At 42.2% G+C, this 21,723-nt stretch overlaps 1 protein-coding gene across 1 annotated transcript in view; it reads left to right on the plus strand.

The window, feature by feature from the left end:
• Positions 1-21,723, plus strand: part of LOC116966924 (ankyrin repeat and fibronectin type-III domain-containing protein 1-like) — an 86,288-nt gene that overhangs the window by 24,353 nt on the left and 40,212 nt on the right. Inside the window, 3 exon segments of the mRNA XM_033013304.1 lie at positions 14,918-15,113; positions 18,570-18,774; positions 21,011-21,199. Of these exon segments, the coding sequence (XP_032869195.1) occupies positions 14,922-15,113; positions 18,570-18,774; positions 21,011-21,199 (586 nt within the window). The 5' untranslated portion in view covers positions 14,918-14,921.

A 21,723-nucleotide genomic window follows, 5' to 3' on the forward strand; every position in this document is an offset into this window, starting at 1 on the left:
TTGTTTAGCTCCACCTTCTTTGGATTTTTTACTTATTTCCTTTGGGGAAGTTGGGGGAAGTCCAGAACAAGGGGTCACAGTTTAAGGATAAAGGGGAAATCTTTTAGGACTGAGATGAGAAAAACATTTTTTATACAGAGAGTGGTGAATCTGTGGAATTCTCTGCCACAGAAGGTAGTTGAGGCCACAGTTCATTGGCTATATTTAAGAGGGAGTTAGATGTGGCCCTTGTGGCTAAAGGGATCAGGGGGTATGGAGAGAAGGCAGATACAGGATACTGAGTTGGATGATCAGCCATGATCATATTGAATGGGGGTGCAGGCTCAAAGGGCCGAATCTCCTACTCCTGCACCTATTTTCTATGTTTCTATGTTTCTATGTTTCCCTTCTTAAGGCCCTTTTCTCTTTGGGGTCTTGTTTTCTTTTCTTTTTTCTTTCTTTTTTTTTCACATTCTCAAGCACGCAGTCTACGTAATAATAATAATAATAATGGATGGGATTTATATAGCGCCTTTCTAATACTCAAGGCGCTTTACATCGCATTATTCATTCACTCCTTAGTCACACTCGGTGGTGGTAAGCTACTTCTGTAGCCACAGCTGCCCTGGGGCAGACTGACGGAAGCGTGGCTGCCATTCTGCGCCTACCACCAATCACTCACACACATTCACACACAGGCAAAGGTGGGTGAAGTGTCTTGCCCAAGGACACAACGACAGTATGCACTCCAAGCGGGATTCGAACCGGCTACCTTCCGGTCGCCAGCCGAACACTTAGCCCATTGTGCCATCTGTCATAACCATCATCATTCATTTAACGCAAACTACTGCGGACTACACTTCACTACTATCCTCATTCTTCTTTCTCTTTTCTCCTTTTCTATTACAGGTTAAAGTTTAAAAAAAAGAGAAGTTGTACACAAAGTGTATTATGTTGCATATCATGATTAAGATGTATCTAATTAAAAAAAAAAAAAAAATGGGTGATGAGACACTGCAAATAGCATCACAGAAATCACTGAATTTCTCGACCTGAAACATTAATAATTCCTTCCCCCCACTGATGCTGTTTGACTGCCGAGTTCCTCCAGTTGTTAACTTTTTGCTCCAAATTCCAGAATCTGTAGTGTTTTAGTGTCTTTGCAAATATATCCACCTGGAATTATTGGAGCAGTGAAGTCTGAAACTGTTGATCTAAATATTAAGTGCAGAAGGCCACAATGTGTCCAATGAAAGAAAGGAATCTTTGTTCTTCAAGCTGACAAAAAAAAATGTTTGTGGGAATAGTGCCAAGGACAGGGGTGTCAATGTAGGAGTTTGGGCAGGGAGTGAAAGCAACAGACAAATGTGCAGGCTGAAGAGAAATATTCAGCATTACAATCACAATTCTGCATTTGTTTAAGAAGGAACTGCAGATGTCTGAAGAAGGGTTTCGGCCCAAAACCTTGCCTATTTCCTTCGCTCCATAGATGCTGCCGCTGAGTTACTCCAGCATTTTTGTGTACCTATCATTCTGCATTTGGTCTTCTCAATGTAGAGGGGACCACCTCATGAGCCGGTTAAACATTTAGCTAAAAATAATGAAGCACAGGTAAGTTGCTCGTTCACTTGGTTGAAGTGTTTGGGTCATTGGGCATTGAGAATGGGCCTCATGAAAGGACAGGGAGTGAGGATGGGAGAAATAAGATGGTGTTGCTGCTATTGGAATATGCTGGTTTAAGTTTATAGAACAGTACAAATGCTCAATGTTTCAACCCAATGTATTCCGATGTGTTCTTCCATGCCCAGAGTGCATAACCTCGTTCAACATTACCTCTCGACTCCAGATTCATCTACTGTAATGATCACCCAGCTCAGCCTTCGTCTTCCATGCTTTGACAAACTCCAGCTGATGCAAAGCTCAGCTTCATGCATATTCATCACCTGTCATTACTTTAAAAAAAAAAGATTTTAAAATTTATTAGAAGCAAATGTACAAAAATATAACCAACGGCATATGAAATAATACAGTTATTGTACAGCTTCAATTTTATCCTTTAGCTATAGTTGGAAAAGAAGAAAGGAGAAAAAGCAAGAGAGAGAAAAAGTGAAAATTGCAAAGATAGACCCCCTAGACTACCAAAGTGGTGTAGCCAAATCACCTGTCATTACTGACCTTAATTATCACTCATTGTAGTCTGGCTAGATTTTACGATTCTCATCTTCGTTTGCAAATTCCTTTACGACTTTGTCCGCAGTGACGCAGCTGGTAGTGCTGCTGCCTCACAGCACCAGAGACCCAGGTTTGATCCTGTCCTCAAGTGCTGTCTATTTGGAGTTTGCATGTAGTTTGTGACCACCAATGGGTTTCTTTCTTGTGCTCCGGTTTCCTCCTACTTCCCGGTTTTGTAGGTTGATTTGTTCTGTAAATTCCCCCGAATGTGTTGGGGGGTGGATGAGAAAGTGGGATAACATAGAACTAGTGTGACCGGGTAATTGATGGCCAGTGTGGACTTGGTGAGTCGAAGTCCTGTTTTCATGTTGTATCTCTAAACTAAACTCCCTGTGTCTAATCTTCTTCACCCCTTACAACGTGTGGGCAACACAATGGCATTACGGGTGGGACAGCTGTCTCTCAGCTCCAGTGGCGTAAATTAGATCCTGATCTCCGGATTTGGTGTGTTCTCCCAATGACTTTCAGGTGCTCTAGTATCCTCTTAGATCCTGAAGACATGCTGGCTGTTAGATTGCTTAGCTACTATGGCATAGGTTCGTCGTAAGGGAATCAAGGAATGGGACAATGTTAAGGGCATAAGAGTATAGGGCATAAGAGGGCATAAGAGTATAGCTTATAAGTAAATAATTGGAGCATTGTTACAGGTAAAGTTGTTTCGGAAGAAACTTCTAAATCTTAGAGACCAAGAAGTTGAGATAGCCATCATAAACTCAGTAGGGTGAATGGCTTCTGTGCCACAATAAAATATGAAATGCGTGAGAACATTGATAAATTTAGGTGCTCCTCTAATTCTGGTTCCTTGCATATAACTCATTTTCATCTCTGCTCATTTGGCAGTATTGCCATCAACTTCTTGTTCTCTAAGATTTAGAAGTTTCTCCCTAAACAACACGATTGAAAAAGTTACTTTTATAACTACTAAACCAGGTTCGCTTCTTAATAAACAGACACCACACAAACTGTTTGGTAGACCAGTTCAAAACTTTACTTTACATCGGCCGATGGAAGGGAGGGAGAATTCCAGTCAAGTGACCAATACAGACACTTGACCGTCCTCCGTCCACCACACTGAACAACAGAATTACATTGCCTTAAATAGGGTTTTTTTGTCCCCTTAGCACATTTCACAGACATTAGTCATGGTCAGAGGTACAGGAAAAGGTTTCCACAGAATGCATCACATCAAAGGCCTTTTGTTTACATAGTACAAGATAACATTGGCCATTTGGTTTACGACATTTTATCTTCACAGAGATCACCCTAGCTCTTTCGCTGCTTCCTCTCTGTCATTTGGTCCCTCATAAACATAGGCCATTTGGTTTATGGCATCTTACTTCAAAGATGTGACTAGCTGTTTCTTTCTCTGTCACTTCCTCACTTGGGAGACAATGTTATAGTATTTATTATCCCACACACTGCAACTTGAGGCAAGCCTAATTTGAGACTAAATATAAGCTGTAAGCTAGCCCAGAAGCCAATTTAATATCTTCTTATATTTTAACTAAAATTCAGCTTCATCACGATCTTACCGTTACAGAAAAACTCCTTGACAGAGCTTTTTATCATTTCATTCTCATATTTGTTAAGTTTTGTTCCATAATACTTTTATGAAATACTTCAGACATTTTACTGCATTAAAGTTGTTCTGTTAATATAATTGCTGATTTATGGATTAAAAATTGTGAATAAGTGGAAGAATCGAGGGGTGGGGATAATGGACATGTGAGGGCGAATAGATTACAGGCAAATAAATGGGGAATGGGATTGCTGGAGCTGGCATAGACCCAATGGAATGTAGATTGCACAGTTTTATGTTGTACAGCAATGTATGTGTCACTCCTAGCTCTAAAGTATTCAGTGTGAATTGTACAAATTGTGCCTGTAAAATAAATCTTTAGTTGACAACAGAACGCACGGCATTAGTGGGAGCTAAATTATAGAGCGCGAGAGACTGAAAATGCTGGAATCTGGAGCAACAAACAATCTGCTGCAGGAACTCAGCAGGTCATGCAGCACCTGTGGAGTGAAAGGAATGGTCAACGCCGCAGGGTCGAACCATGGGTCGGACTGACAAAGTGACAAGGGGAGACAAAAATACTGGAGAAACTCAGCGGGTGAGGCAGCATCTGTGGAGCGAAGGAAATAGGTGATGTTTCAGGTCGAGATCCTTCTTCAGACTGATGTGACCGTCTCAACCCGAAGCTGAGTTTCTCCAGCATTTTTGTCTTCTCTCTACCCGCTCTAGTGCACAAGTAGATGGGGATCCATGTCGAATGATTCTCTGTGCTGGGTGAGGGACATGCCGGCATTGGTTTACCGAGATTCTCCAAGACCAGCAAGCATGATCTAGGTAAGGTGTGACCAGTGGCGGACTGGGTCTAAAAATATTGGTTGCCAGGAGACAAAGGGGGCCCACCCACAACTACAATGCTATCATTTAACAGGGGCCCACTTGCCATCTCTTGCTATCACTTCATCAGGGGCCCACTTGCCATCGGGCAAGCTGACACCCTGGCCAGTCCGCCACTGGGCGTGACCTTTGCAAGTCATTTACTTCAGGATTCCAAGATAGAAAATATAGCCACTCAAGGAAAAATCGCATCATCAGCTGCCAAACATTATGAAAGATGAAGGTAGACAAAAGTGCTGGAGAAACTCAGCGGTTGCAGCAGCATCTGTGGAGCGAAGGAAATAGGCAAAGTTTCGGGCCGAAACCCTTCTTCAGACTGAAGAAGACTTTTGTTTACCTTCGAGTTTCCAGCATCTGCAGTTCCTTCTTAAACATAATGAAAGATGAATTTCTGTCAGGTATTTTTAAATTTCATATTGTGCTACAAAATGCCAAACATTTTTCATCTGCATTACTCCACTGTACCATGCAGTAACAACAAAACACATGATCAATTTTTGTTGTAAAAAAATGCATGTAACTAAGTAAGTTACTAATCATATTATTCTATCCTGCCTTTAATTTCATACAAATAAATAAAATAATGTATCCATAACTAGATAAGCATTGAATATTTATAGTTAGTTCTGACTGAAATTTGTGTGTTGGTTGGCCCCTTTAAATAGTACAGTTTAGGGGAGAGTTCATAGATGTTGATTTTTCGGTGAGTAAATTAGACTGCATATTTCAGACTAGTGAGGTTGCAAACCACAGTGGAGACAGAACAGAGCACTGCACTATGCTTGCTGTTATTTGGTGGTTTTATGCCAAAACGTGTTAGTAGTGTCAAAAGTACTACCAAAGTTTAAGGTTTAGTGGTCTGAGAAACGACTACTGGAGTTTTCAACAGATCTTTATTCAAAAGTTCGATATCCAGTATACAGGTTCTTCAGACACGTCTGCCCACAACGGTGGTCAGCGCTGAGTTAACGCGCGCAAGTGAAAAACTGCGCGAAACAAACGGCCCCTCCCGAGTCACGTGACCGCGGCTTCCGAACGCCGGGTTCGATCTCTGCGTACGCCAGCAGGCGCCGCTACAGAGGCTTGAATTTCCTGCCAGATGCCAGAAGTGTGGGAATGGGTGCAATTTCTCTCTAAACCTATGTTCAACTATACAGCCCTTTTCCCAATGTTACAGGAAGGATTTTCCTAATCGAGTTACAGGTTCACGTTTGATTTTACTTTGAACAGTTTGGTGGTCTTGATCTTCAATAATCTTCAACATTCTTAAACACAATGGAAGAGGCTTCTGAAATGTTTCCTTTAACAAACAAGAGGAGAAACTTGGTGCAAAGAATTGCTAATTTGGCTTTAAAAGTGCCCATATTACTATGAGAAAAATAACTTGCTTTTAATGTACTGTAGGAAGCACAGCAGTTAGTTTTCATGTTGCACGCTTCCTTTAAAACACAGCATAATGCATCTAGAGGAGTCTATAAATAGAGTTTGATGCACTGTACATTTCGGGGCTAGAATTCGGGCTCATTTGGTTGTGGTCAGGTTTGCGAGGCATTGGTCAGAAGATAACATATTGTTGAAACAATTGCCACATGATCATATATAACCGGCAGAAGAAGACACTTCTGACAACACAACATTCCCCAGAACTGCAGTGAAGTGACAGACTAGATGTGTGCAGTAGAACTTGACCCATGACCGAGAGGTGTGATTACTGGACCTCCTCTCTTGAGAAGCAGATATAGAAATCTGTTTTTTTCAGTACAGTTTCAGTCCGTTTGTCTTTTCTGTTTTTTGTTTTCTTTTGTCCTGTTTTTACAGTTTATTTCGGTTTATTTAGCTGTGTATGTGTGGGGGGGTGGGTGTAACATGTTTTTTGACTCTTCCTTCGGGGGGATGCGACCTTTCCTGCCGTATCCCCGTCTCCGTGTCCGTCTGTGCTGAGGCCTATCGCGGAGCTGGCGGCCTCCAACTGCGACCGACCTCGAGGCTGTGGAGGCAGAGCCAGGACTTACCAGCACGGGCCTGGCCGACTTCGGGGCTGTGGTTGCGGTGCGACGCGGCTTCCGGCCCGACTTTGGAGCCTCGGAGGCTCGGCCGCGGGCCAGTGGACGACATCATCGGGAGCTCGAGTTCTGTTTTCCGGAGCTCCTGCAACTACAGCTGCGTCCGCTGGACTGGAGGGCGGCAGCTTCGGCAGCTTCGACCGCCCCGGGCCGCGGAGTTTGAACCGGCCCGTTTGCGGAGCTCGGATTCAGCCTGCGGGACTTACCTACCATCACCCGGCGGGGTCACAACATCGGAGGCTTGGATTGCCTCAGCGCAGAGGGAGAGCAAGGAGGGAAGAGACAATGACTTTGGGACTTTATACTGTGTTGAGTGTTTGTTATTTATTCTATGTTATGACTGCAGGCTAAACATATTGTTTGTTTTGTTTTGTCTTTGTCTTTTGTTTTGTCTCTTTTCTTATTGATTGATTGTGTTGTGATATGTTTACCTTGTTTACCAGAGGGACTAAAGATGGAAATTAGCTACTGGCTACAATCTTGCGTATTACATGTAAATGTTTATTAATATGCACTGTCCCTATACAAATAAAAACTTAAACTTAAACTAGTCATCATTTTGAATGAAAGAATGAATGCTTAATCTGGTGACTTGAGGACAATAATTGACCGTACGGAGAGTTGAGGCTTTCAGGTAAAATAGGAGCAAAATGCCATTGACTGGCTGAAAAAGAGCAGGGAATTATGCACCTGTATCGTGTATATGTATCCAGGGAACTTGTATTCCTCCATCAATATCCAGGTTGCTTATCTCCTTGCTGTTCTATGAAAATGAGTTGTCATGTTTTCCCACAAGGAGTTGATTGGACCTCAGTGGCTGTAAAGGACATATTGATGCTGGTGAAAGCTGCTATAGCAAAACAAAGGACTAAAATTCTATAGAACTTGCTCAATTTCCATTCAGTGAATTTGCAGTGACAAAGGGTCTGAAGAAGGGTTTCGGCGCGAAACGTTGCCTATCTCCTTCGCTCCATAGATGCTGCTGCACCCGCTGAGTTTCTCCAGCATTTTTGTGTACCTTGTGGTGACAAAGTGGTGCTTTCAATTGGTTCTCCGTGCATGGGCTCTATGGAACTTCTGGAAATGATCACATACTGCATAACAACAGAAGAGGGGTGAACATTCATGTGATCATAGTGGTGCAGTTTCCGAAAGCAATTTACCTCTGTTTGTTGTGTTGAGCTGATGCGTTTTTCTTCATCGGATTGCGCTGTAACCTGGGTTAAATATACACATGGAGCCACCACAACAGAGGAATCTATACGTAGAATTGAATGCACTGTTCTGTTCCGGAGTAGCACCAAAGGCAAGTGTGAACATGAAAGTACGTAGCCTGCCATTATCAGCAGTCTGTAACAACTCTGGATTGTTGATGCACTCAACAAGCCATTCAATTTTTCATCAAATAGAAACATTAATTTAAAAGTGGCAGGAAAAATGGTGGTAAGTTTATTTTTTTTTAAACACACACACAGATGGAGATGTCGGAGACCTTACATTTGGAAAAAATGAGATATGTCTTAATTGACAAACCAGAATTATTTATTAGAATATGGTCTCCATTTATAGATTACTTGAAGGGGTAGATTTGACCGGCACGGAGGCCGGACTGAAGCCTGAACCCAGGACTAGATGAATAGTTATGTTCTCTGACCTACGGACCCATCTCCCAAGTTGTATTATTGATAATTTGTTCTATTTTTCTAATTTCTTTCTTTTTTTCTATCTATAAATATAAATAAGTAATTAGAGGCAATGTTAATAGGTAACTGACAAAGGAGGATCCCAGCTACTTTTGAAACTGGGTACCTGGAAACCAGGATACTTAATATGTAACCGCTAAACAAAGTCTGTACCGGTTTGGATTATGATATGCAGTTGCCTCTAATAAAAATGTATTTAAAACAAAGAATAAAAAAATAAAAAAACACACAGAGTGTTGGAGTAACTCAGCAGGTGAGGCAGCGTCACTGGAGAGCATGCATAGATGACATGTGTATAAATGCCAGCATGTCATCGAAGAACCAAGGTCATTGGAAATGAACAGGCTTGTGAGAAGGAAGAGACAGTGGGAGGAAGCAAAAATTCATAATTCCTTCTTCTCTGACCTCTTGTGGGTTTTGACTATCTGCAACAACTCTGAAAGTCACAAGATACCGAATGAATAAAGGGAAGCAGTAGTCCTCCATAATTCAGATAAATGAATAATGCCACAACTATAATTTCCAATGACCTTGGTTCTTCGATGACATGCTGGCATTTATATACACGTCATCTATGCATGCTCTCCAGTGACGCTGCCTCACCTGCTGAGTTACTCCAACACTCTGTGCGTTTTTTTATTTTTTTCTTCTTTGTTTTAAATACATTTTTATTAGAGGCATCTGCATATCATAATCCAAACCGGTACAGACTTAGCCTGGTCTGGTAATTTAATAACTAAAAGGATGGGTTAAAATATTTTATAGTCCCGATCTGTCAACAACGTACCTCGGTGACTGCCAATCACCCCCCCACCCCCCGGACACTTATTATCACTTATTATTATTTATTCAAATCATTTGCTATGTCGCTCTTCCAGGGAGATGCTAAATGCATTTCATTGTCTCTGTACTGTACACTGACAATGACAATTAAAATTGAATCTGAATCTGAATCTGAATCTGAATCTGAATCTGAATCTGAATCTGAATCTGTCAATTAAAAGATAGAAGGCTGCACTGTGGACTGAGAAATATTTCTACTATTTCTTTCAATTTTATTTCCCTATTTTTATCATAATCTGGATGATTTTACCCTCTATATATTCTTTCATTTTGTAATTCTAATATCACTCTCACTTCTGATTTACAAAATTATGAATTCAAATCCTAATCTAGAGAATTCAGCACAAAATACAGGTCAATTCCACACTGTAATACTAAAGAAATGTTACACCTGGACTCATCCATTCCCGTGCCGAGCGGTTTGATAGTGGGAATGGCCCGACCCTTGGGAGCCGCCACAGGACCCCCCCCCCCCCAGAACCGGAGGCACAAAATGCACCGGCGGGCGTACAACACGACCAGACCGCGTACAGAAGTCAGCCGACCGAGGGGCTGGCGGAGGGACAGGCGGAGGGAGCCGCGAAGGGGGGCGACCTCGCGGCCGAGGTTGGGCAACCAGCATCGGCTGGTCAATGTCCAGATGTGCCAGCTTTAACCAGTCCCCCATGCACCCATCGTTTGGATGGTACTTCCAAATGTGGCCATGTAACTGTACTTACAATACTATGATACTATGTTCTAGTATTTTTGTCTCTGCATCAGCTGTTGTACTTGTGTATGTCTTAATTGTATTCTTGCACAGAATGAGATGATGGAGAGCACACATATATAGGTGTAGGAAGGAACTGCAGTTGTTGGTTTAAACCCAAGATAGACATAAAAAGCTGGAGTATCTCAGTGGGACAGGCAGCATCTTTGGAGAGAAGGAGGAACACATATAAAGGCTCAAAGGGCCGAATGGCCTACTCCTGCACCTATTGTCTGTTGTCTGTTGTCTATTGTCTATTGTCTATTGTGTTCACTGTATCCCTGTACAAGCGACAATAGTAAACCAATATACAAGTTCTAAAGGTAGACAAAAATGCTGGAGAAACGCAGCAGGTGAGGCAGCATCTATGGAGCGAAAGAATAGGTGACGTTTCGGGTCGAGACCCTTCTTTAGACTGATGAGGTGGGGGGGGGGGCGGCGGGAAGAAGAAAGGAAGAGGCGGAGACAGTGGGCTGTGGGAGAGCTGGGGAGGGGAGGGGAAGGAAGGAGAAAGCAAGGACTACCTGAAATTGGAGAAGTCAATGATCATACCGCTGGGGTGTAAACTGCCCAAGCGAAATATGAGGTGCTGCTCCTCCAATTTGCAGTGGGACTCCCTCTGGCCATGGAGGAGGCCCAGGACAGAAAGTTCTAAAGAGTGACTTAAAGAAGAGCAGGGTTTTTTCCCCAATAATTGAAAATGAAAAAATGTATACAGGGTGAATACTGAAAACCTGAAACACAAACAGAAATGCAGAAGCACTTCGCATCTGATGCTGCCTGACCTGTTGAATGTTTATACCATTTTTTACTTTTAGCTGTCCCTGATTTCCTGACCAACATTTATAAAATATAAATATCAGACAGTTTAGCTCACTGCTCCTTGTAAGATTTCATTACATGAAAATATGCTGCTGTGTTTCCTGACATCATAACAGTGTTCGTACGAAATAAAATAACTCTGTTGCCTTTGGGGTGCTCTGAGCTTGTGCCATAGTAAGTAAGTAAATAAGTACATTTTATTTATGTAGCACGTTTAAATCAACTCACGTTGAAACCAAAGTGCTTTACATAGAAGAAATAATTAAGTTTCCGTACATCCTTAGAAAATTTAAAAAAAGAAAAGAAAAATGACACAACACATTATAGAATTCACAAAATTGCTGGGGAAACTCAGCGGGTGCAGCAGCATCTATGGAGCGAAGGAAATAGGCGACGTTTCGGGCCGAAACCCTTCTTCAGTTTCGGCCCGAAACGTCGCCTATTTCCTTCGCTCCATAGATGCTGCTGCACCCGCTGAGTTTCCCCAGCAATTTTGTGTACCTTCGATATTCCAGCATCTGCAGTTCCCTTTTGAACACATTATAGAATTCAACATGAACCTCCCCCACAGCAGAATCATAGAAATACAGGCATCTTCTTTCCATACTGATCTGCTCTCAAAACAATAAAATACTTTTGGAAACTACATTTCATGATGTGGCCCACAAGATAATAACCACAAATTTAAAATTCTTTTTTTTAAATTTATTTTAAAAAATATTTTTATTAGAAGCAATGTAAACTGCAGCATATGACAAAATGCATTTAATGTACATCTTCCATTTTAAATGTAACAAGAAAGAAATAGAACAAGAGGGAAAGAGAGAGAATGAAAGAAATAGTGAATAGAGGACCAGATAGTGCAGTCCAGGAGTGAATGAGTATTAAAATTCTGATATTTTTCATAGACTTGCCCATGTGCAAGAATGCATCAAATGAAAAGTAGGATATGCTGTTCTGTTTATGTACAAATGCAAAATGAATTCATACTATCTTTCTGTTCACTGGTTTTGCATAGGAACAAAACATGTCTTTATTTGTGTACTCTGATGTATACATTACAGCAAAAGAATATTTAATATTTATGTAAAAATTCTGGTTAACTGTGGTGGAATTATACTGAAAGGGATTCTTTGCTCAGTATTAATGCGGAGCTGATATGTATCTCACAATGACTTGCCTGTCAGCAACTCTGTAATCATGACTAATTATAGATGGGCATCGACCACAGTAGAGCAGTCTTTAACCTTAGCTGGAAACAGTGAACTCATCTGGAGTAACACCAACATCAAGTGTAGACAGGAAAGGACAACGGTTGCAAGTACCCTGTACTTCTTTGTTGAGATAACCTAATGCTAGATACAACTGTAAATGGCAAACTGCCCACTGTTTCAGCAAAGAGAAACGTGGGTTTAGAAATTTCTGGGAAGTAGCAGCCACCATTGGTTACAATACAGAGCTAGTAATCCAAATGCCTGGACTAATGTTTCAGAGATGTCTTCCCAGTTTCCAAGATGTCATCCCAGATAATAATATTTACTTATATTTGGGAACAACAATAGTTGGAACTGGGAGAGAGGGAATAGAGTGCTGCAACAACTAGCAACCAGAATTAAGTGCAATAATATTCCTGCTGTTAAACTCCATAGACCTAATTAGAAAGCCCATGATCCCATTAGCTTTTCTAACTGCTTAACAATTCTTGACATTTTTAAAGAAAAACCATGTACAAATACATCAAGTTACATTTTTTAAACCACATTATCAGTCTACAATGTTTTCCTCAACTAATTTTTTTACAAAATTTCACTCTTAATCTTTTTGTGCTAAATTTCATCTGCAACTTCTCTGCCCATTACAATGGACAATAGACAATAGGTGCAGGAGTAGGCCATTTGGCCCTTCGAGCCAGCACCGCCATTCAATGTGATCATGGCTGATCATCCCAATCAGTACCCCGTTCCTGCCTTCTCCCCATATCTCCTGACTCCGCTATTTTTAAGAGCCCTATCTAGCTCTCTCTTGAAAGCATCCAGAGAAGCTGCCTCCACCGTCCTCTGAGGCAGAGAATTCCACAGACTCGCCACTCTCTGTGAGAAAAAGTGTTTCCTCGTCTCCGTTCTAAATGGCTTACCCCTTATTCTTAAACTGTGGCCCCTGGTTCCGGACTCCCCCAACATCGGGAACATGTTTCCTGCCTCTAGTGTGTCCAAGCCCTTAACAATCTAATATGTTTCAATGAGATAACCTCTCATCCTTCTAAAGTGTACAAGCCCAGCTGCTCCACTCTCTCAGCATATGACAGTCCCGCCATCCCGGGAATTAACCTTGTAAACCTACGCTACACTCCCTCAATAGCAAGAATGTCCTTCCTCAAATTAGGGGACCAAAACTGCACACAATACTCCATCCTGGTATCTGTTTATCTCCTCGCTATTACCTGCACTTTGTTTGGTGTCCTCGGGGAATTTAGAAATGTGCCTCTGCACATCAAATCCAAATCATTAATATAGGTATGTTGCAAAGCCTACCTGAAGCGTCGCTGAAAATCTGTCGCTGCGGGTGTGCGCGATTTTGGCGCCGTTTAGAGGGGGGCGGGTTTAAAACGCGATTTTCTCTAGGCTGTTCAAATCGAAGATGTTCAGCCTAGTTAATTATTAACGAAAAATCGCTGGAAGACCCCGTCGCAAAAGCTATTATTAGTTTTAAAGGCCTCGTATAATAGTTATAGTAGTTTAAAAATCAATCTCTAAACCCGCGACCACCGGCAGCTGTCAGGGTCGCATAGAGCAAATAATAGAAGGTAGGCTGCTTATTTTTACATTAAAAAGGGCTTCTTAAGATCCCTTTATACAAAGTTTAATATTGCGAGTAGCTAATTTTGGGCCCATTATATCCCGCAGTATTTTTCTGGGCATTTGAGGGCACAAATCTACCGCAATGTGAATGTTCTAAACCAGCGCGTTCACAGGATCCCACTAGAAAGCTGATTTAAAATGGACTTTAAATTACAGCAATTAAACACTAAATTCCTTTCATTTGGCCTATAAATTAATGTAAATGAGATTTAAAAATCATGTTTTATTGTGAATTATTTATGAATATTATTTGGACACTTGGGCTATTTAAAAATGTTAATCATTTATTAAGAAATGGATAGATGTTTAAATCTAGTAATTGAAGTTTGAAATTAGCTACATTTGGGTAACTAACTAATTATATGCTTTAATTTCAGGTCATCCAAGTAAGATTATTTTATATTTGTTTCAGAATGGTTCAATCTACGATAACTGAAAATTTCATTCAGTTCTCTTAATTTTTAAGAAGGTTATGGGCTTTTGACTGCACACGATCACAGCTTTTTTGTTATGTCCATAGAAAATCAATAGGGAACAAGATGCTAATTTCTGAGTATGAAAATGGCCATAACTTTTTAAATACTTGAGATATGAAAGTGAATTAGGTGTCAAATTAAACTTCTTTTTATGCTTTATCTGATGGGATAAATTACAGACTTGATTTTTTAAATCTCAAAATTTTGTAACATTGCTAATTAATATATATATCGAAAATATATTCTAGTATTAAACCCAAGGGAATATGTCTGTACTATCCACCATTAGAAAAACAACATGCTTTCTGTCCATTAGAGATTTCTTTAATTCATGTTGCCATTAAACCTGTGATTTCTTGAGTTTCAATGTTGTTAATCAGCCTTTAGCATAGGAGAGAAAGGGGAGAGTATGAGAAAAGGGAGAGGCATATGAGATATGAAAGGGGGCCTTGAGAGAAAGATAATGCCCCTGTCCCACTTAGGAAACCTGAACGGAAACCTCTGGAGACTTTGCGCCCCACCCAAGGGTTCCCGGAGGTTGCAGGTGGTTGCCGTAGGTTACAGGTAGTGGAAGCAGGTAGGGAGACTGACAAAAACCTCCGGGAACCGCACGGAAACCGTGGGTGGGGCGCAAAGTCTCCAGAGGTTTCTGTTCAGGTTTCCTAAGTGGGACAGGGGCATTTTTTAGGCAACACAAATATCTAATATTTATGCACATTATTTTGTTTCCCAGTGTAAATATTTGAGAAATATATTTTTTTTTAATTCCTTTCTTCTCAGGTGAATGCTGAATAAAATGACACAGCCAATCAGGGAACCTCTGCAGAGGAGGAAGTCACTGGGACCGATGTCCCCAAATGCTGCGAAACGACTCTATCGCAACCTGTCCTTCAGATTAAAGGGCAGTCCCAGCTCGGAGGAGGGCTGCCTCATCAAAAAAATCGAGAGGGAAAGAAGCAAGAAATCTTCATGCATGGTATGAGCGCATTTCTTGTATTGGACCATCAATTAATTATTTATACGGTGCAAGTCAGAAAAGTGATTCAGAGAGTAAATATCGTTTAGCTTAGTTGATAGATGCAGCATGGAAACAGGCCTTTCGGCTCACTGAGTCCACACCGACCATCGATCACCTGTTCATCCCAATTTCTCACCCACTCCTTGCACACTAGTGGCAATTTACAGAGGCCGATTAACCTACAAACCCACCGTCCTAATGCTCCTGTCCCACTTCGGAAACCTGAACGGAACCGTGCGGTTCCCGGAGGTTGCAGGTGGTTGCCGGAGGTTGCAGGTAGTGGAAGCAGGTAGGGAGACTGACAAAAACCTCCGGGAACCGCACGGAAACCTTGGGTGGGGCGCAAAGTCTCCAGAGGTTTCAGTTCAGGTTTCCTAAGTGGGGACAGGGGCATTAGGATGCGGGAGGAAACCAGAGCACCTGGAGGAAACCCACGCGGTCACTGGGAAATTGTGTAAACACCACTCAGAGAGTACCCGAGGTTGAGATTGAACCCGGGGGTCTGGTGCTGTGAGGCAGTGAGTCCACCAGCTGCGTCACTGTGCTAGTTGTTGGTTTGTTGCCAAATGACTTCCCCTCTACCATCACTGATTCTTCCCGTAAATCAGAATGTCAAATGGAATAGTTGCAAGTATTTGGGCACTAGAAGTGGACGATGGGGCTCAACAAGCTACGTTTATCCTCTGAGGTACACAAAAAAGCTGGAGAAACTCAGCGGGTGCAGCAGCATCTATGGAGCGAAGGAAATAGGCAACGTTTCGGCCCGAAACGTTGCCGATTTCCTTTGCTCCATAGATGCTGCTGCACCCGCTGAGTTTCTCCAGCTTTTTTGTGTACCTTTGATTTTCCAGCATCTGCAGTTCCTTCTTAAACACAACGTTTATCCTCTGTGCTAGTCAGTATATGAATAGCCATGGTCTCCAGTATTAGTGATCTTTGCAAAATCTCAAACCAATAGAGTGGCAAAGATGCCAAACCAAGGAACTGGACATAACGTAGTCTGTATCATGTTGACCTACTTTGTCTCCTGCACTTCAGCGCCCTTGCTCAGAATATTTCAATAACCAAGGTTTCAGCTTGTCAATGCTGCATATGCATCAGTTCACATCAGATACGAGGGTGCTGACAACTGCGCTTTGCAATAACCCCCAAATATATAATTACCCTGTAATTTCCAGTGTTACACGACTTTGCTGTTGAACTCACGCAGCACAGTAGCAGCCTATGCGGTAAAATAGTACAAAACTATGACTCATGTATAAGTAAAATATCCCTGCAGTGTGAGTCACAGTTGGTACATGGTGAAGGAATCTGCAACAATGTCATTCAGGCGTCCCGATTTACTAGAATGCGATCTCTCATTGCTGTTACCATAGAAACAAATCATAGCCAGAGTTTCCTGCTTCTTTCCATGTGACATCTCCATGTGAATTGGATGTTGACACGAGTTGGGCAAATAAAAATAGATATGGAGTCATACAGCATGGAAACAGGCCCTCAGCCCAACTCACCTATGTCAAGCCTGATGCCCATTGACACTAGTCCCATTTGGCTGCATTTGATTCATATCATCTATCTATCTATATCTATCTATCTATCTATCTATCTATCTATCTATCTATCTATCTATCTATCTATCTATCTATCTATCTATCTATCTATCTATCTATCTATCTATCTATCTATCTATCTATCTATCTATCTATCTATCTATCTATCTACTATTAAAACTGTGTGTGTGTGTGTGTGTGTGTGTGTGTGTGTGTGTGTGTGTGTGTGTGTGTGTGTGTGTGTGTGTGTGTGTGTGTGTGTGTGTGTTTGTGGGTGTGTGTGTTTGTGTGTGTGTGTGTTTGTGGGTGTATCTACCTGTGCAAAAGTGACATTTGTAGTTGCTTGTGCATTACATTTTGAAGGTCCATAGTTCTGAACTGTTACATCATCCAGAGTGATATCCCCCTCCTCCCCCCACCCACCCCATACTCGGGGCCTGAAGCACGTTCGGGGACCAGACCCAACGGGTCTGCACTTGGTCTAGTATACTTATTAAAACTGTGTGTGTGTGTGTGTGTGTGTGTGTGTGTGTGTGTGTGTGTGTGTGTGTGTGTGTGTGTGTGTGTGTGTGTGTGTGTGTGTGTGTGTGTGTGTGTGTGTGTGTGGGTGTGTGTGTGTGTGATGCAGCAGCCTCCCCCCCTCCGCAACCGCGCGTTGAGGGGACGGGACCCAACGGGACCCCCTTGGTCTAGTCTCTAATAAAATCAAAGTTAGCAGAATGGTGGTAAGAACTTTCTAGGTCTACGGCCACTAGTGATGGCGAGAAGGGAATTTTGTAGGTCAATAACCATCAGTAAATTTTCAGATGGATCTCTATAAATCAGCATCTATTGGCTACATTAAAAGAAAACATTTGGGACTGTGGTGATTCTTTGAAATCTCCATGGGTGAGTACTTTCACCACACAGTTTTGGTCTCCTAATCTGCCATAGAGGGAGTACAGAGAAGGTTCACCAGACTGTTTCCTGGGATGTCAGGACTTTCATATGAAGAAAGACTGGATAGACTCGGCTTATACTCGCTAGAATTTAGAAGATTGAGGGGGGATCTTATAGAAACTTACAAAATTCTTAAGGGGTTGGACAGGCTAGATGCAGGAAGATTGTTCCCGATGTTGGGGAAGTCCAGGACAAGGGGGTCACAGTTTAAGGATAAAGGGGAAATCCTTTAGGACCGAGAGAGAAAAACATTTTTCATACCGAGAGTGGTGAATCTCTGGAATTCTCTGCCACGGAAGGTAGTTGAGGCCAGTTCATTGGCTATATTTAAGAGGGAGTTAGATGTGGCCCTTGTGGCTAAAGGGATCAGGGGGTATGGAGAGAAGGCAGGTACAGGATACTGAGTTGGATGATCAGCCATCATCATATTGAATGGCGGTGCAGGCTCGAAGGGCCGAATGGCCTACTCCTGCACCTAGTTTTTATGTTTCTATTAGTTTAGGAGGGAGCTCTGTGAAATTATAGAAACATAGAAACATAGAAATTAGGTGCAGGAGTAGGCCATTCGGCCCTTCGAGCCTGCACCGCCATTCAATATGATCATGGCTGAAACCATACCTGCCAGCAATTCTTCACTGTGTCACGTTCATTAACAATGACAACGATGGCTCAGTGACACTGGTGGGTCGGTTCTTAACGATAATTCTTCAGAAGGATCCTAAAATATAGAGCAGATCTCAGTGTCAGTGACAGGCCTCTGTGATTATGACCCAGATGGTGATTTGCAGGTAGCACCAGAAATCTGCCATTACACCAACACTAGTTTGGGTTCAGAAGATATGTTTTTAGTGTCTGATGTATATTAAAACACATATTTTAATGTATTTTTGTAGACTTTAATATATTCACTTTTGTTAATTTCTAGAACATTCAGTATGATTCAGTCTTTGACGCTGTGGAGCATGAGGACCTCGATGCAGTTCAGCGGATACTTGAACGACCTGGCATACTTGGCAACCTCAACGAGGCTACGAGCCATGGCCTGGTGCCTCTAGACATTGCTGTCCTGACTAATAACATCTCAATGGCAAACCTCTTAATAAATGCTGGAGCCAGGGATAACCATCATTGTGAGTGGTCAAAACTAGGGAGAGGGATAAACAATGTTAAGGCCTGTGTTAACCTTCAAAGCCAGGAGTCACAGGTTTGCATGTTATAGGCCATTCAGCCCATTGAGTCTCCTCCGTCATTCAATCATTCGATCTCTGCCTACTAATCCCATTTTCCTGCCTTCTCCCCATAACCCTTGACACCCGTTCTAATCAATAATTTGTCTATCTCTGCCTTAAAAATATCCACTGACTTTGCCTCCACAGCCCTCTGTGGCAATGCGTCCACAGATTAACCGGTTGGCTAAAGAAGTTCCTCCTCACCTCCTTTCTAAAAGAGCACCATTTAATTCTGAGGCTATGGCCTCTGGTACTAGACTCTCCCACCAGTAAAAACATCCTTTCCACATCCACTCTGTCATTCTTGTAAACCTCTCCAGAGCCAGCACATCCTTCCTCAACAGTCGGAAGAAGGGTTTCGTCCCGAAACGTTGCCTATTTCCTTCGCTCCTTAGATGCTGCTGCACCCGCTGAGTTTCTCCAGCACTTTTGTCTACCTTTGCTTACAGTACACTGACTTCATGAGAAATATGATGGCTGCTATTGTAGAATTCTGAGACTTCCATGAAAAGCAAATCAAGAACTGGGTCACCTCCATGCCTATTCTCTATTCAGATTCAGATTCAGATTCAGATTCAGATTCAACTTTAATGCAGTTAGCATCTCCCTGGAAGAGCGACATAGAATATGATTTCAATAAATAAATCTATTTACATGCATACAGTCATAGTGTTTTTCCTGTGGGAGGAGTGTCCGGGGGGGGGGGGTGATTGGCAGTCACCGAGGTACATTGTTGAGTAGTGTGACAGCCGCAGGGAAGAAGCTGTTCCTGGACCTGCTGGTCCGGCAACGGAGAGACCTGTAGCGCCTCCCGGATGGTAGGAGGGTAAACAGTCCATGGTTGGGGTGAGAGAAGCGAGGAACTGCAGCTTCTGGGTTACAAAAAAAGACACAAAGTGCTGGAGCGGGTCAGGCAGCATCCCAGGAGAACAGACTGAAGAAGCGTTCCAACCCGATACGGCACCTTTCAGAGATGCTGCCTGATCTGCCGAGTTATTCCAGCACTTTGTGTCTATTTTTCTTCATTCGTAGAGTTATTTAAATATGATCAGTGAACACCATCTATCCCTTCTATCCCCAATGCCTGGCAATCACGCACAGGGCTGGACCTTTGTGTGAAGGCATTGTGTGCTAAAGAGGTTTTGCGATGAAGCACTTCCTTGTCCCTATACTCCTCACATAGGAGTCAAGTTTGTGCCTGTCTTGGCTAATTATATAATATTGGATATCTAACATTTCAAAGAACCTGTGACAGAGAGTGTGTTTCTTTGAAATGCACAATGTTTTTTTGTGCTTATCCGTGTTGGGGACCCATTTTATTCAATTTATTTGTTCACCATTGATGTGGATATAGTAAGTAATGATTAGACGTGTTGCCCTGGGGAGTGGAATACAGATCAGAAGCAAAAAAGTGGGCTGAGTTCCTGCAACAGAAAGATAACACTTCCAAATGATCTTGCACCAAAGATCAGAATTTGAAATGTGGCAATGTCAGCACTTATCATCCATTGCTTAGTCTCCCTGACTCAGGAGGACAGTTAAGAAAGTTTTCTGGAGTCACCTGCACAGAAACCAGCAAAGATAGTAGATGTCCGTGCAAGAAGAATATTGGTGAACCAGCTAAACCTGTGCAACATTCCAGTCGTTTGTGTGACGGCTGTTACCAAGATGTTCCAAGAACTCTGGCTATAAGTGCAGTGACTTAAGGGGGAAGTCTTTTAGGACCGAGATGAGAAAAACATTTTTCACACCGAGAGAGGTGAATCTGTGGAATTCTCTGCCACAGAAGGTTGTTGAGGCCAGTTCATTGGCTATATTTAAGAGGGAGTTAGATGTGGCCCTTGTGGCTAAAGGGATTAGGGGGTATGGAGAGAAAGCGGGTACAGGATACTGAGTTGGATGATCAGCGATGATCATATTGAATGGCGGTGCAGGCTACAATGGCCTACTCCTGCACCTATTTTCTATGTTTCTATGTCTATGACTTAACGCACTGGGCCACCGCTCCCCAATCGAGTGAAAGCGGTATAAAATCTAGTTGAAAATCTCTGTGTCATTCTCCTCACCATTCTGTGTGTGTTTCGTCTTTTTCTCTTAAACACTGTGTATACTCTATGCTGTTATATTGTCCATCCAGTCAACGAGGCCAGCTGGTCCACACATCTGACGACAATAGTGAGCAATGCAGGGCAAAAGATTTCCGAACTGACAGAACTGAGGAACGAAGAATCAGAGGCTGATTTCCACAACAAAACCAGAGCACTTCGCACTTGGAGATTTCGATACAAGCTGTATAAGCAAATGAAAGCTGCTTTTGACAATGCGTGTAAGTACCAATATCTTTACCTGGAATCACTCATTTTTTGTTTTTACTTCAATGTCCTTGCATCCTGCAAGAGATATGTATCCGGGATACTTGACATTGTTGCATTTCTTCCTGCGCTGAATATTCTAGCCTCTTCCCTTTTTTCAATGACCGATCAACACTCCTACCCTTTCCGAAGTTAAAATCCTTCTGACACACACACAGCTTGTGCTTGATAGGGATAGGGTCAAAGTTAAACTGTGGAAGAAATGATTGAACGAATGTGCAATCAATGGAGCAGTTCCTTAGGGAGATGGTGAAGAAGTTCACATTGATTCATCTCGGGCAAATTGGATAGAGTTCTCTGAGAAAATAACATGTTTGGCTGCATGATGTGTGGCAATTTCAATGTGCTGAGAGGAACAGGTGACTCTGGGCTTCTGGTATCTAATTGCTGTCTCCCCATGTTTTTTTTTCTCACATTGTGAATAGATCTGATGCAGACTAATTGATAAAGCAAGATCGATCATCTGGATTTGTCAACA

The sequence above is a fragment of the Amblyraja radiata genome, chromosome 38 (assembly GCF_010909765.2).
Source record: "Amblyraja radiata isolate CabotCenter1 chromosome 38, sAmbRad1.1.pri, whole genome shotgun sequence".
Lineage (NCBI taxonomy): Eukaryota > Metazoa > Chordata > Chondrichthyes > Rajiformes > Rajidae > Amblyraja > Amblyraja radiata.